Source organism: Channa argus, chromosome 23 (assembly GCF_033026475.1).
Source record: "Channa argus isolate prfri chromosome 23, Channa argus male v1.0, whole genome shotgun sequence".
NCBI lineage: Eukaryota > Metazoa > Chordata > Actinopteri > Anabantiformes > Channidae > Channa > Channa argus.
The window spans coordinates 3,771,211-3,785,568 of record NC_090219.1 but is presented as its reverse complement, the minus strand read 5'-3'; the positions used below and the strand labels follow the sequence as shown (position 1 = coordinate 3,785,568).

Sequence of the window (14,358 nt, the reverse complement as noted above, 5' to 3'; positions counted from 1 at the left end):
AACTGAAAAATGCCACAAGAGTATAGGTGTAAATGGGCCAATCATTAAATCATTTCGGCAGATAAGTGGTGGAAGAGAGCAAACCAATACCACAATGTACAAACACTGAATTTCCAATTCAGAATTTCCAATTACTGACAATTCAGTGTCAGTAAACGTACAGATTATTAGTAACAAAAAGTACTTTATATGTACTTAATATTACATTTGTAATACTGACACATTAATGCAAAAGTAGAATTTAGGTCTTTTAGCAATTTGATGTATTTTATTGTAGTTAATTTTAACTCACTGGTTCTCCTTTACATGAAACCATCTGAGAAATTTAAAGGGACAAATATTTCTTTGTTGGTACATCTGTAATGTAACAAGAGGTTCAAGCAGAAAAAAGTTCCTTGAATAGTAATTTATGAGAAACCTAGATATTATAGTGTAAATATCAGATAAATAAACTAAAATATTTCATCAAAGTGGCTCACATACAACATTACAAGACACAAGTACACTGAGCATAAGTGTGCATGACGTGAACAGTGTAGTGTCCATCCAGACACCAGAGGGCACAAGTGTCTCAGACCAGCAGACACACAAGCAGAAGTAGGTTTCCGCGTTTATGTGTCAAAATAATAACGAGGTCTAAAGCGAATGCGGAAGTACGCGCAAGTGAAACATCTTGCACCTACCGTGTATCCATCAGCGCTGGAGGTTATGCTAACGTTAGCCTCCTATGCTAACTTGATTAAATTCCTAAGTCGTTTTTTTTTACATTGATCCAGATGTCAAATAAAACTGTTCAACGTCCAGGAGTCGGGGTCGGGGTCTTGGTTACAGACTCGGCCCACCCCGGCTGTGTCCTCCTGGGAAAACGGAAGACTGCAGTGGGCAAAGGGATGTACCAGCTCCCCGGTGGTCATTTGGAGTTTGGGTAGGTCGATAACAAATTTAATTGTCGGCAGCGAAAGTACGCGACGCATCCAGTTTATTATTGTCTTTCAGTGGACTTCACATTAGGCAAAAATAGGTTATTGTGCAAGTTGGCTTCATAAAACTTCTCTTACACTGAGATGTTTTTCTCTCATTTAAATGGAAATTGTAATACGATACATTTATTATAGTTAATAAAGTACCGGATTTTCCCGCAGTAGTCATCAAATATTGAGACATGTTATGAATTTGCGTTTTTAAAAGTACATGTAACGTAAGTGTTTACAAATGCGAATTTGTGTTTTTCTGAATGCAGTTTGGTGTACAGTATTAGCGCGGGGGCAAATATTGTTTTTAAAATCCATAACTGTAAGCCAATGATTGATTGAGTAATTCAAGAGGCAGTCTTATTTACTGTAAGTTCCTCAAATTAGTAAGTCAAAGTTATTTTTAGAGCACATTTAAAATCTATAAAAGCGATAAGTGATAAGATATTGATGAAATACAAAGAAATATTAAAGTATATAAACAAACAAATATGTGACCCATCTTGAAATGGTGAATGACACTGGTTCTGTATCATTGAAAGAGAGACATGGGAGCAGTGTGCTCAGAGGGAAGTGCTGGAGGAAGCAGGGGTGCATTTGGTGAATGTCCACTTTGCATCAGTGCTGAACAGCATCAGAGTAGAGGAGCGGTACCACTATGTCACCATAATCATGCAAGGAGAACTGGACAGGAAGCAGTCAGGAGAGCCAGAGAACCTAGAACCGGAGAAGAATGAGGGTATGTGAAGGGCTGTTGCACAGCACGTTCTGAATAATTTCTATCACCTACCTACTTATCTAAGCTGTTCATTGTGTGGTTCTCTCCCTCCCAGCTTGGACATGGACACACTGGGATCAACTTCCACCTGAGGAGCAGCTCTTCTTTTCCTTGGCTAGTTTGAGGCAACAAGGCTTTCAGCCATTCAAGAAAGACACAGATATCAAAACTCAACCTTAAAAACCAGCCTGTTACATCAAGAGAAAGGTTCCTCTTTCCCAAAGGACAAGGTACCTTTTAAAAACTATTGGATTACATAATTGATTGGTTTACAATACACTTTGTTGTTCTGTTATTTTAAATACTGTGATTACATTCATTATCTGTAACTGCTTATACCGTTCAGGTTCACAGGGGACTGGATCTTTTTGGACTGATGGATTAGTCCGTTGTGATTTTATCCAGATTTTAAGCTTGTATAAAATGTTATTTAGATTAGGTTAACAAATTGGCATCACAAAGGGTTGATAAATAAACACGAGAAATATTTAATATTTTATTATTTGATTCTTTACAAGAAAATTCTTCAAGTCGCCGGGATTATGTCATGATATTAACTGATGAAAACAAATAGTCCAAAGCAACAACTATTTCTTGTATATGACATTTGTGGAAAGTGAAAATTGAAAATATCTTTCAAGACAATATTAATAATATTTTAACTAAAAATGCAGTATTGCTTACTGACCAAATATGGGGTAATATATATTTATCATAAACTATAATAACTATACACTATTTATCACAGTTTATGAACATAAAATCATTCTACCTCAAGTAAGGACAATCTTGGAAACTCCATGACTTAAATACACAGAACACTGAAAAAACTCTTTTAGATGACATCATCTGGATGAATCTTGAATTTTTCATTCATGTAGTCATTTTAGTCTAGCTGGAAAAAGTCTTAATTTAATGTTAGTGCCATAAATAGGAAACGACCAGCAATGTCATATAGCAGTTGGTTGAGTTTCGGACAGTTTTTGTTCCACCTCACATGAGAGTGATGCTGGAGGTGACACCTGTTGCTAACAGCATGGTCCACAGGGTTGCAGCAGCAGTGGCCACGGCACCATTAAAGGTCTTATCGTGTACATATGTGATGATGTACAAGGCTCCTCTGTAGGCTTCTTCACAGGTCGGCTGGATCTGATCCTCCGGCAGCTCAAATCCAAATGTCCCATTGTCTCTCAGCTCAAAGGTGTAGCTGAAGGGGATGCCCTGCAGCCGAGCCCAGTCTCTGGACGAGCCAGAGTTGGGATCTGTAAATGGAATTCACAAGTTTTACTTTCTCAGACACAATAACTAGCAGTTTCGCTCACATAAATTTTCATTGTGAGTTTACTTACACAAAACATTTGGTGAGGTTCCTACAGTGTAGTTCTTCCCATGGGCCTTCCAAATTTCCTGTGCTGCAGCCAAACCCACCTTCATCTGAGAAAGTAGACATTTTGTCAAGTTCATTAAAGGGCCAAATAGCCAATCCAAACATTGTCTTTACAGAAAAACTCAAGACTTTTGCTAATGTTTTAGTTTCTTGTAGAAAAACCTATTAGAGGCAGCCCATTGTTCTGTGTACAGGTGTTTTATGCTTTTATAGGAAAATAATCTAGCTGTGTTGAAACCCCTACACCGACCAGCAATGTTCTGTTCAGGAAATCACACTTTGGATGTCACAAATCATCACTTTAAAATTAGGTGTGACGCATCTGTATTAATGATAATCACCCAGTCAGAACTAGATATTTGTAGTACTGTACATATATGTAGAAATTTACTAATCAAGACGACCCGACAGGATGTTCTTGCTTTGGATTTAGAGTCTTGGTGTTCTCAAATTAATCCTGAGCCAGGTTCATTCGTTTGGGAATCATACTGTAATTGAAGACTTTCTCATACCATCCCTGAAAGTCTAATGTGACTCTGTATCCTGCCGAGCACGAGAACGACGGTGTAGTTTGAATGCCTAATTCTCTTCAGTGGGTTATTACCTGCCGCTGCCTCCCTGCTAACAACATCCAGCCCCTTGTTTTCCACTATCAGTGTTTCACAGCTTTCTCTGTTCTGCTCAGTTTTGGCAGATGAGGATTGACTGCTCTCAGATGCTGAGTGTCTTAATGACATCTGTTCTGTGTGATTTGTATTCACTGTGTGAAGTCCTAATGCATTTTTCTATGCACCAGCCAACTGTATTGTATGTCCACCAAACAATATTAAATCCAAAACCTTGAAATAAATCAATATTTGCGTGTAACGGAGTGTTTTTCACAGATTGTTTCATTTACTGCATTTTATGATTTGAATATGCTCGGTTCGTATGGCAATATGCAGTCAGTTCTTTTTATTAATGTAGAAACATGCAATGATAATCATAATCAGGCTATGAAAAAGTATAAACACTGTTTGTGCTTAATTGTTAAGTGATATTAGGTGAAATATTATTCGGGCATGTTCATTCTTAGACATGTTTGGAGATGTAAATACCAGCTCATCGTAGTTGGAGGCAGTGAAATTGGGGTGTCCATAGGGAAGCAGGAGCAGCTGGCCGTAGGAGTGGATGGTGAGGAAACACAGGAAGTCGTCCTTCTGGCGGCCTACAAAGTCAGTCACAGCCTGGGTCTCGGGCTCAGAAACAGCTTTGTGCCCACAGAAGATGGATGAGCAACAGTTATATGATACACCGATTGCTGTGAATACAGCCAAAAGAAGAAATTTTAAATCAAGTATAGTTGTAGTTGTCCTCTTCGGTTAGCAAGTTGACCTATCTTAAATATATTGCATATTACATCAGATCATGAAAAGCATAATATGTCTCCTTTTATGAAAGAGTTGTATTGTGGAAAGTGTAGGATTAAGGCTTTTCATTATAAATCACATTATACATAAATCACAGGGGTAATCCTTTAAAACATTATGTTACAGCCCTTGCATCTAGGGAAAAGTCAGTTAAATATCTGCGCTAAGTTGGACTGCTGAACTGATCTGTTGCTCGTAAAGCAAAGTGCTGATGAGAGCTGCCACGACACTCACAGCCCCAGTTGGCATCGAAGTTGCGGTTGAGATCTGTGCCGTAACAGTCGCAGCCTGAAGGTCCCGGTGACATGTTTTTCCTCCACAGTCGTGTCTAAACAGGGCACAGTGGTCAGTCAGGTAAATCAGCTGGCTCATCATTCTATCAAATTAGTAATAAATAAAATGGCCACTTGACTGTTCTGTACAGACTTAATGCTGCCTTGCTTTGCTGATTAACATCATTTTTTCCATTTAATTTAGTTTGAAAATTAGATGATGTAGTACTTGGGGCATGTCCAGCATCAATTTCTTCACTGATTAAATTGTAGCTTATTGGAACTTAACTATCATTCTCTTATTTCCTCTTCATCTGTGGTTTTAGAGCTTGGAGCTAAAGCACGGGAGCAATTCAATAAATAAAACCACTTACTGAGCTGTTTTTCCAGGAGTGGATGTAGCCGTCCATGTTGAGCACAGGAGTGACATAGAAGTCTATGTTCTTCATCATTTCTTCCATTTTGGGGTCTATTTTGTATGTTTGCAAGATCTGATTGGAGAAAGCAAGCAAAAAAGGATCACGTTGGTATTTGCGGATATAATGTTTTCGGTAATACCAAATTGGTGTTGACGGATATAAAGGACAAATACTAGTCCTTAAATGAGTACCTGTCTCGTACCTGTGCAACAAAATACTGACAGAAGGCCGGGGCGATCCATTCCCTAGCATGTATCCCACAGTCCATCCAGACAGCTTTCTTTTTCTCTCCAGTATTTAGACCAATCTGGGAGTCAAACATACATAAAATATTGATAATGATATTAATAATGATACTCTTGAATATCCTGCAGGTATTTGCAGGTATTTCTGTTTAGAAATACACACTTATTAGTTTGGATTACCTTGAGCAAGCTAATATTCCTGTTCTCATATGTCTGGCCATAGTTCAGAATGCTCACAACATCAGGGTGCTCCTTCACTAGCTGAGCCATCCAGTTGGTGATCTGCAGAGCATTTTACACATTAGAGTGTTTGCGTATCTGTGCACATCTTGGTGCATTGGTCTGCTAAATTAATGTGTGAGAACAATTATCAAGCTTTCTCACCTCTGGCATGGGATGGTATTTGTAGTAATCGTATTCCACTTTACTGCAAGCAAACACACACACACACACACACACACACACACACATATATTTGCACACACCGCAAATATGAGATACATGAGAAATCATACAATTTGTGTCTTTACAATTAAATGACCATTCATCATACATATCATTGCATCTTTCACAATCTACAGTCAGTGCTCTAATATATAATAATTGATGTCCTCTCAAATGACACTGAGAGGTAGTAGGCTGAAGCCTTATTTACAACCCTACCCCATTCATGTCATTCTAATCCTCTTTATATATCAGATTAATAAGACAATAAAGAAATATATAGGATTTCTCAAGCAATAATCAAAGTTTATCATCCTATTAACCCTCTGGCTGTAACACCTGTGCTTTTAATGTTTGTCAGGTTATAACAAGTTTATTTTACGACAATATTTTGCAATTTGCAATTAAAATCAATCATCTAATCAAAGATTTGACTACTGTAATAATTTCATTAATAAAGAATATAGTAATGTAATTTGGCATTATGAACGTATTTACTATTACCTAATTTAATAAAATATAAAATATAAACATTTCTTCTAGTGGAGCATTACAATATTTTAGTTTTTGCTACTTATTTCTTTATACTTTAGATGCTACAAAGTACAAAATCAAGAGTTTATATAAATGTTTGCAAAACCAATCAGGGCGTTTTACAGCAAGAATAAAACTCACCTCTCAACCACTGCTGCTCCCATTGCTGAGAGCAGCACCATGAAGTTCAGTGCCACAGAGTTCAGCATTGTCAGTTCAGTAAAAACAGACCCACTACTGGAAATTTACTGGCCTCGTGACAGGATTTATAGAAAATTTCCATCAGATAAAGATACACCTTTGCCTCCGCCAGAGCCCATCTGGGAGCACACCCACATTAATGGTAATAGTTAATATTTAATCTGAGTTTTGAGGTTACTTTGTATCTTTTACAATGGAAATTAATTACCCTTAATTTGCATGTATTCCAAATACAGATGGCCATTATGAACAAAGCAACAAAAACTTGGACTTGAACCGCATGCTGTTACTTTGAAATGCTGTGTCCGCTTTTTTCCTGGCAGCTGTTATCTCCCTTACTCTCTTCTTTTCCAGCAAGACCCATCATTGTTAGGATAGAAAGTACAAAATGTTTATTTTCCATCAAGTTCTGCCTTGTAGTAAAATCTAATGAGTCATTGTATTTTGTATTTAATAACTTTTCTGTTGTAAAGTGAGGATATTTGAATAATTACTGGTTTAACAGATTCCCTTTAGGACTGGCTTTCTGTAAAGTATATGTTGTTGTCGAAAAACGAAACAAAACGAAAAAGCACAAAGTCCACAGAGTAGTGCGTCATAAATGCAGGGATTGTTATTCAGGAATATTAGAAAAAAATAAACAATTTTTTTAAATTTTAGTTGTCATATAAATAATGTAGTTAATTTATAAATCGACTTGGTAAAACTACTGATGTCCCCTCAGCAGCTGGAACTAATCTTTTTTACTAATCGTGTTCACTGCTAATTAGCAAACACACTTCCACACAAATCGAAATGGTAAATATGAAAAACAAGCTGTTAACCACCAGCATGTTAGCACAGTTTGTGTTTTTACCACACATGTATCTGTGATGATGCCATGCTGCCATTATCGTTCAGCTCAAGGCGAATCATTATTTAACACTGACATGGCTGTGGACACTTCAGGCACTTAGACAGTTGTCCCGCTGCCACTTGTATTGTTTTCAGTGTGAGCATGATGACAAAGGCATATTATCAAATGGTAAATCGAAGTGAAAATGTACTATTTTAATGCTATATTGCTAATCTTTTGTTCTGTTTTATGCTACAAGCTGGTGTCTTTAGCAGCTTAATGAGATAATATTGGATGAGTACCAACAACCAAAGCCTTTCTTGTAATCTGTGTTGATTACACTTCCATCTTGTGCAAGTCATGGCTTGCTCGTTTTTTTTTTTAAGTATGTAATAATAAATTAGTCAGTCAAGCTACAGTCATTCTTTTATTTTAGTAATTACTGTGATGCTCTGTTATTGCTTCTTCCATGATAAACTTATCATGTGATGCAGGGAATCATTATCTTTTGTACACTTTCTACCCTACGGAGTGATATCAGCATGTGTGATACAACAACTGGATTTCTGGCATTTATAATATGTTAAAACTGAGTATTTATATTATACCAGAGGAATAAACTGTCTTCCCCGTAGGTGTGAATGTGAGTGTGAATGGTTGTTTGTCTGTGTACGTCTCACTGTGCTGGCTCTGAGATAGACTGTAGATCTATCCATGGTAAACTCCACCTCTTACCCAAGAACAGCTGGGATAAGGGGATGAATGGTTGTACATGTTTTTTTTATAAAGATGAAACCATCTGTTTCTCCCTTTAAACAAAATCCACAGATTTTAAAACACTCCTTCATGCTAAGAACTGTTATACAGTATTTTTCATTCTCTTAAGAAATGTTTAGCTGTAGGTCTACTTAGAATAAAAAGACTATGTGATAACCCAGATGAACATGCAAACAGGAAACTTACCTGACCCTCTAACCCTCTAACTCTAAACCAGATCTTGTTTACTGCACTACATTCACTACAAAGAACATCAAAGACATCATTCAAAAGGCACATTTGATGAAGTGACTTAAACCCAAGACACTTTTAAAGAGCCACTTATGATAACTTCAAAAGGGGAAGAAATATAGGAGATATTTAAGTGAGGTGACATAGCATGTGACCATTCTGAAACCAGTGAGCTAAAAAATTCATTCTATTAGAGCCAACTTTAAGTGGGAAACCTGTATAAACTGTCAATACGCAAAAAACCCAAAGGCTTTCACTCATCTGGTGAAAAAAAGTTATTAATATGAAAGATTTTATTACCTGCAAAACCAAGAATGTCATTTCTACATGACTATTTAAAACAACATATTTAAGGGAGAAATCAATTTCTCAACGAACGATGAACAAATGTCATCACTTTTGTTCATTGGCAAGTGATCAAGGGGGCATGAATGAGTAGTTTCCTCTTACTGAATTTTTATAGGAGGCATTAGATATTTTTTATTTTAACTTTTAATTATGGTTCAGTACTATACCTTTTTACATTTTAGATAATATTGCTTTCACCTTTTTAAATGTTTTTCATTTTCTGCTTTTATTGCAATCGTACCTACCTGTTGAAAGGTTGATGTCGTTATTTGGTCTGATTAAAGTACATTGAATTGTCAGACATCTGGGGCCTCACCCCTCACCTGTATTTGTTTTACCTTTATCACCCGTGTCAATTACGAGACACGCCCCTTGCATTTGTGCCAACTTCCATATCATATTCTACGTAAATGTCTCTTGCTTTGTACTTCTAACAGGCCCTGATAGATGCTATAAAAAAACGTGTTGATCTAATAACAATAAAGTTGTTATTGCAGACATCTTTTCAGTTTGCTTCCCTAAGTCCATGCACCTTGATTGCACCTATTGTAGCACACGACCAGCAGAGGTCAGTACAATACTGACTTTAGACAAATCAGGGCCGAGGCAGCTGCACATCAATTAAAACGATACAATGGGAGTTTTATGTTAAATTGGAGGATATGCATTAAGTTTAAATGGACAATCACTTGATGAAAATAGGATCCAATAAGTAGTTAGGTATTTTTTTTTATTAATGTATGTAACCTGCCATTCTTGACAAGTGCTTACTAGTATCCAGACTGTGCTTTATAATCAAAGCTTTAGCCCATTGAGATTAATTATGTTAGGAGTGCAGGCTTTTCTTTATTCTTCAGCTCTGTTTTCCCCAGCCTGCCTGCTGCGTAGTCATGCCCTGTCGCTAAAATGCTTGCATGTTAACTTTGCCTCATCAACTCAAGCCTTTGTTCCCGCTCCTTTGCTGACATGTGCATCATGTCTATTCATGAGCTTCTCTTAAGATATAAAGACAAGACCTGTCTCATCTTTGGCCCCGTGTGCACAAATCCAGGATGTGTATGTGTATGCGTCCCACATAGAGAATCAAAGCACACATTGTGGGCTGTTTCTTCATATGAGAAACAAAAGCACTAATGCTTTTGCCTGAGAGAGGTAGACCGCTCAGTTACACTCAGACACAACAGTTCAAAAAGCGTCTGTGTGTATGTGAATAATATTACTTTAACCACAGTCCAGTGACTGCATCTTAAAGTTTGGTCTGGGGAGATCATTTTATTAGTTTTCAAGTATTAGAGATGAATTACGTTTTGCACTCACTCATATTGTGATCTTTCTAGTCTGGGACTCATTTGGAGACAGATCCAGCCAAACACTGCATCACCCACAGTTTCCATTTTACATTTTATGACCACTTGGAGCATTTTATTTCAGTATTAGAGTCTTTATTTCATGGCATGCAGATTAGGAGTGTGCATTTGGTGAAGAAAAAATGTGCCAACATCTGGACAGACTGTAAAGGTACAGACTGTCTGGTTTTTGGTGCACATTACTGAGGAGGTTAATGGTTCCTTTGGGTCTGTGAGTTTAAAGAGGTGAAGTACTAGATTGACATTTGTGTCTGACTGTGTGTTTGATGTAAATCATTAATCTCACAACATTATTACACTGGATTCAATGAATAAAATCTAATTTACATACTGTATATATTGTTTAATAAAAACAACAACACACTGAATCAGAATTTAAATATAAGGCAGAGATCATTGTTTGCACAGCTTTTTTTTATTAGCTACAGAAACTGTAGTGGTGTCTCTGAGGAGAAAAAGCTTTGCTTGTTTTGTAATTTAGGTGAAATTGAAATTGAAGCTCATCTTATTCTCTGTTGTTCAATATATGATGATTTAAGGGTGGTGCTTTTTCTGAAAACATCTACAATTTTTCTGGATTAGTGACTTAGGTGGTTTAGGAGAAGATTTTCTTTATGGGGCAGAGTAAATAACAATACGGCAGCAAGCAATACAGCAAGTCTCAGATACAACAACTATTATTATAGCATAAGGACAGGAAACAGGAAAAACCTGCTAATTTGCTTCTAGCTTTAAAGTTAAAAATACAACTACCAACAAAGTCAATATAGAATTATGTCAGTTAGGTGTCACAAATACTCTACTGAGTACATGTTTAGTTTAGCTTGAGTTCAGGGGTAAGTTTCCTGTTTGCCTGTACTTTCAGGCTTCACATCAAGGTAATAACTCGTTTTTCTGACTTTAGCTTCACACTTAAAGCTACGATGGACAACCTTCGGGAATCAAGGAAACTGTAGCATGAGACTCAAATCAATCCACCCAAGATGTTAGATGGTGTCTCCTAAATAAATACTGGGGAAAACAGTGGCATCTTATAGCTTCAACAGACAGAGAGGAGAACTGTAACAATTTTCTCGTTTAACTTTTCCTTTGCATATGAAGTTTAACTAGGAGAAGACTCTTCCTGGGACTAAAGACCGCCTATGCCCAAATAGAAATATAAAGATTATAGTTTGTGGTAATACGTTCTCTGGAGGTTTAGAGGTGCTGATAGGCAGATAATGATTTCACAGGATTAAGAGGATATCTGGAAATCAGAGAAAGAAGCTGTCAAGCATTCTCACGTTAAACACCTTCAAATACACACATTTGAGGCCACCTGCTTCCTTATATTAGAACATTTCATCCGGGTTTTTTCATGTGAGCTTACTGTACATGTCTGTCAACAACTATTATGAGAAGGAGATCAGCATAATACTGAGAAGCACACATGAACTGGGATGAGAACTAATTTATGAGTGAAATAAATTATCGATGTGAGAAACAGATTGCTGATGATGTATTTCACATGGTCACGCAGAGGGTTTCCTAAACCTTACTGTGCATCAAGAGTGTGTATGTTGGGCGACGTAACACAAGTTTCCCCCTTACGAACAGGTGAGGATGTGCAGGTGACATTGGCAAAGAAAACACATTTTCACAGTTTGTCACTGTTTAGAAATAAAACAAATTACTGAAGACCTCTGAAAATTAGAATTTTTAGGTGAATTTGTATGGGACATACACATCCTTCTTTTCTTTTTAACCACAGACTTTGCTCCACAGGTAAAGAGAAATTAAACATGTAAAATTAAATTTTATCTTGTCTATTAGTGGTCACCTATCCCCACACTAAAACTCTGTAAGTATTCACAACAACTGGGCTGTCTTAGCTGAGAAGAGACGTTTAATATTGCAGTTTAAGTGTAAAATCATTTTACACTTAATTTATGAGGAATGAATGAGCTTTCTTATTATTTTATGTGTTGCTTGTGCAAATTCACGCTTATCTCCTCATATGGTATTGTTGGCTCTTTTCTACCCTACTGCTGCATGTTCAACTCACTGGCTGAGAAACTGCTCTATTAAACCCTTACTTTGTTGATAAAAGATTATATTCTGTGTGCTATCCCTTTGCCCATATTAGCAAACTGACATTCTTTTACACAAATCAGCACCTTTATTGCTTTACCTGAGTTGAGTGGATATTTACACAGCGTATACCAACAAAGCACCTCTACTGGAGCAGGATGTTCTGACACTGTGATGCATGAGAAGGTCACGCTGTGAAGGTGAACAGTTCCTCATCTCATCAGACATGCTGGTCATGAAGACCTGCATACAGTGAAAAATCAATATGGAGCAGCTGGCGTAACATTGGAAGTTTTAGATGAGGGCATGGAAGGGGGAGACTTTTGGCAATACTTTAAGGCGTTATCTTTTAAATGCGGAAGAAATACCAGCATACCTCCTACACACAAGGAGCTGCATAAAAGAAACAAGAGTACTTGTAGAGCTGTCAACTAGACTGACAGCAACCACATAACAAAATACAAATCTTGAAGCCCTCCTCCTTCGCAGCCTATAGACTTTTTTTTCAAGGTAATAGTATCGTTTCTCAAGTGCTAACACATGAGCTAAACCCTGAGGCACTCTGAGATCATTCTGCATAAACAAAGCCATCACGTTGCACTTCAGGGGTCCCAGAACTTCTCACCTTATTCATGCGAGTCAGCCAAATACCAAAATGGAAAATTTAACAGTTGTTCCACAGGCTACGCAGAATCTCCAAGAAACCAGTTTGAAACAAATCATAGCAAACAGTGCAATTCACATCAAAAAGACAGGATGTGCTTTATCTCAAAGACCTATCTGTAACCATGGCACCGTCCTCTGTCACCAGACAATTTAGGTGAAGGTAGCTGGTACTCTTCTCTAAACTACACAGAATAGTGGCTCTTTGTCCCCATGACATCCTGACAGGCCTCGAGGTTAGTCACTAGAAGAGAGAAATCCTCAGCATTCATACCTAGGAAAAACACAGTTGCTGAGCTATCAATTTGCTGAAAGGGAATTAAAACAATTAATGTCGGAGGACCCCTAAATAAAGTCTTGACACAAATCCTGTAATCAAGAGAAGAGAAAGTCAAGGGTCAAGAGAGTCATTTCACCAGGGCCCCATGAGTGACATTTGTGCTTTGGGAGGACCCCTTCTCCATGTCAAGCACCCTGTAATTAGTTTAGAATATTTAATTAGAGCCTGACCTCTCTTCACAACAATAAACTCAGACTGCTTAGTCTTAAGGTACAACTTCAGCAGCACATTCCGACTATGATTATAAGAAAACCTTGGCAGGTAGGTTTTGGGGCCTTTGGACAATAAACACTAAAGATCCCAAATATATTACAGTATCAGTGTAACTTCAGTCTGCACAGAGTTTCCCATGGCTTGTTAATGTACTAGTGGTAGCCTTTCGATGTCTTTAATTATGTGAAGTAAATGAACCTGGGATAAAATCTGTCAAACAGCCAAGAATTAAAGATGGCACAGATGATGAGCTCGAAAAGACTCAAATTGCTGTCAGAGAAAATGATTCTGACCTTTTCAAGAACCTGACAGCAGACAGTGCGACTCTGTGACTGATAGACAAGATGCACAAATGTGGGTTAATTTTCCAATATTTGTCAAAAGTGTAAAATGTAAATATATATTTGCATAGGAATAGTTTGGTTTTTCTTTTTCCTCCATTAATCATCTTACAAATGATCCGATTTATCTTGGAATTTACACTAGGTTTGAATCCACTGGACTAAACTATTGAAGAGAGTTAGCATGAAGAGTTGCCCATGAAGTTGGAAGAATTTTATTTTCAGACAGATTCCTCTTTTTCTCAAATGTTAATTGTGTTTTAATTTACACTGTGATGTGTTTGGAAGACATTGATTAATAAAGTTTTGAGAAGAAATATACTTTATCTATCAAGAATAAATCATATTGCCACAATAAGAGGTAAAAAATATTTTATTCCAATTTCTTTAGACTGAAAATGGTGGTGAAAAGGATGGTCTGGGGTGACCGCTGGCCATGGCCTGAGTGACGAAGTGGTAGGTACCTGCTGTAGAACTTTCAGTACAAGGAGAACTGAGCAAATGTGAGGCTGA

At 37.3% G+C, this 14,358-nt stretch overlaps 2 protein-coding genes across 3 annotated transcripts; one reads left to right on the top strand and one right to left on the bottom strand.

Moving 5' to 3' along the window:
• The first annotated feature begins 635 nt into the window (after positions 1-635).
• nudt15 (nudix (nucleoside diphosphate linked moiety X)-type motif 15) lies at positions 636-3,011 on the top strand. 2 transcript variants are annotated; one of them, XR_010912196.1, is made up of 4 exons: positions 636-925; positions 1,514-1,710; positions 1,805-1,979; positions 2,096-3,011. XR_010912196.1 is itself a non-coding variant. In XM_067492983.1 (3 exons), exons 1-3 carry the CDS (start codon positions 777-779, stop codon positions 1,927-1,929), a joined length of 471 nt encoding a protein of 156 aa, XP_067349084.1. In that variant the 5' UTR covers positions 636-776; the 3' UTR covers positions 1,930-3,011. The 2 variants fall into 2 exon arrangements, 1 of the variants encoding a protein (XP_067349084.1); XM_067492983.1 differs by having other exon boundaries at positions 1,805-3,011.
• LOC137108433 (carboxypeptidase O-like) lies at positions 2,352-6,726 on the bottom strand. The gene is made up of 9 exons (XM_067492982.1): positions 6,601-6,726; positions 5,866-5,908; positions 5,662-5,763; positions 5,439-5,543; positions 5,192-5,308; positions 4,780-4,873; positions 4,234-4,436; positions 3,099-3,183; positions 2,352-3,011 (listed from the first exon to the last, which is right to left on the bottom strand). The coding sequence occupies exons 1-9, from the start codon at positions 6,666-6,668 to the stop codon at positions 2,743-2,745; spliced, it is 1,086 nt and encodes a 361-aa protein (XP_067349083.1). The 5' UTR covers positions 6,669-6,726; the 3' UTR covers positions 2,352-2,742.
• Between the last annotated feature and the right edge of the window lie 7,632 nt (positions 6,727-14,358).